Source organism: Sceloporus occidentalis, unplaced genomic scaffold (genome assembly GCF_023333645.1).
Source record: "Sceloporus occidentalis isolate IW3139 unplaced genomic scaffold, rSceOcc1.0.p SCAF_3, whole genome shotgun sequence".
In the NCBI taxonomy this organism is placed as follows: Eukaryota; Metazoa; Chordata; class Lepidosauria; order Squamata; family Phrynosomatidae; genus Sceloporus; species Sceloporus occidentalis.
Window position 1 is genome coordinate 48,150,176 of NW_028316983.1, and position 6,000 is coordinate 48,156,175.

Here is a 6,000-nt window from a genome sequence, read left to right on the forward strand (position 1 = left end):
GCAAGATTTGTTTAATCGATATGTAGTTTATGATTATTGGGGATGGAGAGTCAGCACTCCTGTTAGAAGTGACTGAAATTTGTAAAAAGTGTGGTGTACAAGCAATTTACATATTTCCTTGGATAAGCATCAAGAGGTTGGCCGTAGGTGGACTGAACTAATATAAGCAGTGGAAAGAAGCCTTGATTTCTTTTTTTCACTGTATGTGATGACATTATCACTGACCAACTTTCAACAGATTTTGTGGTGGAAAAAATATTGCCCCCCCCCCAATGGAAAACCTTAGTCTGGATACATTATGAAGCTCAAAGTTGCATTCTGCCAGGCTACACACATAGATCTGTGACTTGCCCCTTTGACAAGATGGTTTCAAGTTGTCTTGCCAGGGGCTTTAATGCACTCCCACAATACAAATAAATAAATAAACAAATAAAAATAATTTGGTTTTAAAAATAACAATTACTTTTTTTTCTTTCTGAGGCTGCAGTATTCGTAGACAGAGTTGTTGCATGGCTGCTAACTAATTCATGTTCCAATAGTTCTTTTCTTAGTGGTTAATACTTTCTCAACACCAACAGTGAACCTTGTTTCTCTGTCTTTCCCTCCCCCCCTCTCTTTTTTTTACAGAGCCTGAAAATTTTCCGAAATGTGAAAAATAGTAAGTCTCTGGAAAAGGCAGAATGTTGCATTATAGATGCAAAATTCGGAAGTGATGTTTGGTGTAGCTTGATTCTGTGATATGTCAAGGAGCCACTTGTTGTTATGTGGCTACGAGGTGACTTTGATTTATGGCAATTCTATTGTAGGATTTTCTTGGCAGGATTTATTCAGAGGTTTGCTATTGCCTTCTGTTAGGCTTGGAGACCTTGACTTGCCCAAGGTCACCCATTGGGGTGGAACCCCAGTGGGTTCCCATTTCTGAGCAGAGATTGAAACCCTGTCCCTTGGAGTCCTAGCCCAACATTCAGATCACTGAATGATGTTGGCCATGATCGCTAAGAGTTCCTTTGGGAGCTGAAAAGTTTACTGGATGAAACTATCATGCTCTGCATAGTTTTTCACTGTTTCTAAGGATTTCAGAAATGGAAATTTAAATTAAATAACTATATTTCTCAACTAAGTGGGTGAGGCATTTAATTTTAAAGGGAGAAACATATTGTGAATATGAAATCTACTCTGGATTCTTATTCTATTTTATGCATGTAGAAATTAGCAAGCATTCCTCAATCTCTACCCACATCTGTTTAGACACTGGATGTCATATTGAGGAGGGAGCAAGCTTGTTTTCTGCTGCTCCAGAAACTAGGACCCGAAGCAATGGATGCAAACTGCAGGAAAAGAGATTCCACCTGAACATTAGGAGGAACTTCCTGACAGTAAGGGCTGTTCGACAGTGGAACAAACTCCCTCGGAGTGTAGTGGAGTCTCCTTCCTTGGAGGTCTTCAAGCAGAGGCTGGATGGCCATCTGTCGGGGATGCTTTGATTGTATTTTCCTGCATGGCAGGGGGTTGGACTGGATGGCCCCTGCGGTCTCTTCCAACTCTATGATTCTATGATTCTATGCTACAATAGTCTTGGGGAACACATTCTTCATGCTTAGTTTCCCAGCCTTCAGTCATAACATTTAGTAATGTTGAGTATGTGAACTGGGACCATTCCTATCTCTCTGTCTCTTTAATGACCATCCCATTTAGTTATTACCCATTTAAGAAAGCACCTCCAGAACAAAATAATGTTATTTTAAAAATACAAATTTTAAATCTCTGCTCCTTGCTTTTGCCTATTGCCTACACATTTTTTCCCGTAAGCCACAGTAAGTCTTAAAGATGCTGTTCTTTCTGCATTTTGCTACTTTTTAGAATATATATGGCTTACCAATGTGTGTCTATGTGTCTTCAATCCGCCAGTTGGTTTATGAATTTCATAGGATTTATAAGGCAAGGAAGAATCAGATGTTGTTTTGCCAGTTCCTTCCCCTGAAGTACTAACCAGAGGTGACCCTGTTAAACTTCCAAGATCAGACAGGATCTGGTGCCCTTAGGATAATAGCACCTTCAAATTTTGTATTGGAGGAAAATCTGGGTAAAATGAGAAACTTTACCCTTGACCGCTGGCTTGTTTCTTGACCAGGAACAATGGAGAGTTGGACATAAATATGAAATATCAAGCAACAAAAATATGCCGTAGGAGAGAATTCCTGGAATGATGTTCCAGCCCATAGTCATTGGAGCTTTCCACAGCTTGATAGTCTATGCTTCTTGGCACGATTCCTCAAACTTCAGATTTTCAAACAGGCATCCATGTTCTGTAGCAACCACTGGGTGTTTTTCTGGCTGTATAAAAACATTTTATCCATGATCTGGTCCCTGCACAGCTGTTTAAAATGACCTAACTCTTTTGGCATGGATGGTCTCATAAATCTCCCTCATCAAATAAACAACCTCCCCTGCCCCCCCCCCCCATTTTTTTTCAGAACAGCCCTGTGTGATTGGTGTCTGCTGTTAGGTAATGTAAACCATCACATAGCTGGCTCAACAGCTCTCACATTGTTACAACATCTAAACAGTACAGCTACTAACAGCAGAAATCACTGGATTCATGATGAGTGGTGTTGGTACTTACAAATCTATATTATGGATATTCTGCCTTTTTCTCCTGTGCCCAGCATCTGCCTAACAGGAGAAATGATGTTGCAAGAAACCATTATTTTGATGTAGATCAGTCATCAGGTGCTAATGTCATTCTTTCCATTTTTAGCTATTTGTGGTCCATCTCCCCTAGTGAAAATGCCAGAGGCTGATCAATCCAGTCACTCTAGATCTGTTCTGAGTTTTGGTATGTATTCTTTTTAGAAAATATGTTTCCCTGTTCAGTTAACTATGGTAATATAGCATCCTTAAAATATTTATGCTTTGATTTTTCCCCCCTCATTGAATATTATTGATAACCAAATAGCTAGATAAGTTTCAGAAGAAACTGGAAGAACCAGTTTTAAAGGACTTTCCAGACACTTTAAACACTACGGATATGTCTTATTGGGCTCTTTTCAATGCTGTCAGCAGGAGTTCCCATTATGTAATGCATGGTATGATGTATTCATTGTGAGGCAACAATCCTTGTTACATTTATTAGAGAAGTCAGATGAGGAAGAATGACAGCGGCACAACAAAAAAAGAAACACTGCTGTTAACAGTAGACATACACACACAAAAATCAGTGAATGATTTCCTCCAGGAAATATTAAGATGCTATACACATATTATCCAGCACATGCCATTGTTTTAGTTTCTGGATGTTAGAAAAAAACACTGTGCTTGCTCTGTAACATTTAGAAGAGCTATGGACATAAAGAAGATATGGCTTGAGTGTGCTATTAATGTCACAGATCTTAACTCTGGAGTACTTTACCTTTTCTTTCAGAAGACCATCACCAGAATTCAGCGATTCTAGGAACATGGTATATGTATGGATCCCAGAATAAGGGGGCTCAATCCATCACCCCAAAAAACTAGGCTGAAGCCCCCTGTGAAATTATCTAGCAAAATGGGACAACTAAGGTTCTTATGTAGTTGAGGCTTCTATGGGATTATCAGTCAGAAGTGTAGTAAAATCAGAAGCACTAAGAAATGTTTTTTAAAAATTCTAGTTGACTCCACCCAGGAATAATGAAGGTTGCCTGCTGTCCAGCCTCTCTGCACTTACTTGGGAATCAGCTACACTGCACTTACTGTACACTTCTAAGTACCTATTTTGCTTGTAAAAGTCTTCATATTCAAGGATGTTTGGATAATAGATGGCAATTTGTGCTTCCCCTGCAAGTAGACAAAATTAATAACAACCTGCCTGACAATGATGAGCTGCCCCACACTAAAAATAGTTCTGGGGCCCCTGGGTATATGTATGTTGTGCTTCAAACTCACTTGGCATTAATTAAATTACACAGCTTGCTTCCTTATATCATTTTTATGTATAAACTTTAATATGCTGTTTTATATTCTGCTTGTATGAGAATTATATGCTAATTTCACATAAAATTGAAAGAGTAATGCATAAAATTGTCTTGGTTTTGTATTCCAGGCTTTGCAAACCGGTTTTCAAAACCCAAAGGACCAAGAAACCCTCCACCTAGTTGGAACATTTAGAAGAACTTCACTAGATAACATTTGTCTCTAGTACTGCAGCCTGGCCTTGCTGTTTTAACTTTGGTTTGTCAAATATCACTTGTAACAGGACCATCATTTTGAACAAATAGGCTTTTATTTCCCATATCTATGTATGGTTGTGAAAGCTAGTCTGTGGAGAAAGCTGATAGGAAACAACAACAACAATATATCTGAGATGTGGTGCTGGAGAAGAGTTCTGAAAACACCATGGACTGGTAAAAAGACCAATGGATGGGTCCTAGAGCAAATCAGGCCCAGACTTCCCTTACAATCAAAGATGACTCAACTGAAGTTGTATTTTGGACATATCATGAAAAGAAAGGATTCACTAGAAAAGACTATAATGAGGGTGAAAGGAAAAGAAGACCACATTCCAGATGGATGAAATCAATCAGAGAAGCCATGACCATGTATTTCCAAGAGCTAAGCAAAGTAGTTGAAGATCGGGTGACCTGAAGGTCTTTCATTCATAGTGCCACCGTAAGTCGAAGTCAACTTGAAGGCAGTTAACAACAAAAATGAATGTGTGTTTCCTCTTTACAAACTAAATACAAATCAACTTCATCTATCCAATGGGCCTGGAGTATAACCAAAGTAAATGGGAACAGAAAGCTGTGCTAGTTCCTTGTTCATTCCTTCCAGTGGGGAACCACTTCTAATGAGGTTTCAGTAGGCTGTTGTGTAGAGGTGTGAACTATGAAGAACAGCACTCTATTTAAGCTGAACATCCTTGTTATTTATTATTCATGTGTTTCTGACATGAAAATGTGGATTTTGAGACCTAGCCCTTATGTTTCTTTGCTTTTGAAATATATGAGAAATATGTAAAGGAATCTTTCTTTCCATACATACACAAGGGACATTTTTTGCATGAATGCAGTGGATACCAGGCAGTGGCATATGGGCATGTAAGCATTTTTGCTTTCCTGGTACTCTGGAATTTCCAATGTGTAACTGAAGTGGGAGCACAGCATCTAGGGGTACCTTGACCCTAAAGATCAACAAATAGGAAACACTTCCAACTGCTTTTTTTTTTTTTTTTTTTTGGGGGGGGGGGGTCAAAAACCAGAACTCATTTTTCCTATAAATGGCAATTGTGGTTTCTCAACTACCTATACTTGGTTCCAAGTTATGTTTTGTTTTTAGTGAATAATTCTTGACCATCACATCTGAGCTCTGTTTTCCCAATCATTGATTCTGGGAGTCCATAATATGTAACCTTATCTCATAGGCTAGAGCCATGGGACCAAAAAGGCCATATACTTGTCACTGAAGTAATGTTTTTTAATGCTCAAAGGTTCAAAATGCATAAAGCACATTATGACAGACATACCTGCAGGAGAAGGTGTTTACATTGCAGAAACACTCTCAGATGGGAGGAGCAAGGAGGTGAATTATACTCTAGAGTAGTGGTTCTCAAGCTTTCTATTGCCATGGCCCTTTAATACAGTTCCTCATGTTGTGGTGACCCCCAACCATAAAATTATCTTCGGTGCTACTTCATATGTAAATAAAAATGTGTTTTCCGATGGTCTTAGGCGACCCCTGTGAAAAGGTTGTTCGACCCCCAAAGGGGTCATGACCCACAGGTTAAGAACTGCTGCTCTAGAGCATTCCTATTCAAGTAGTGGTCTTTGGATGGCTATCAGTCCCTGGGCCATTGGTTGCCAGTCTCCAACCAATTTCCAGGAAACAAACAAAAAATTGTACCCAATGGGCACAAATTTAGTGTCAGTCTCTGATTCACTGACAAGCAATAATTGCCTGCTACTCACTTCAGATCACCTGAGATAGGTATCTCAAAATGGTGGTCTGTGGACTGGTGCCAATCCCTGG

General features: G+C 39.3%; 1 protein-coding gene across 1 annotated transcript in view; it reads left to right on the forward strand.

Annotated features, from left to right (window-relative positions):
• Positions 1–5,192, forward strand: part of PTPN22 (protein tyrosine phosphatase non-receptor type 22) — a 51,457-nt gene extending 46,265 nt beyond the window's left edge. Inside the window, exons 19-21 of the mRNA XM_089518566.1 lie at positions 628–658; positions 2,759–2,836; positions 4,079–5,192. Coding sequence (XP_089374692.1) covers positions 628–658; positions 2,759–2,836; positions 4,079–4,143 — 174 coding nt within the window. The 3' untranslated portion in view covers positions 4,144–5,192. The remainder of the gene's footprint in view (positions 1–627; positions 659–2,758; positions 2,837–4,078) is intronic.
• Positions 5,193–6,000: the final 808 nt, after the last annotated feature.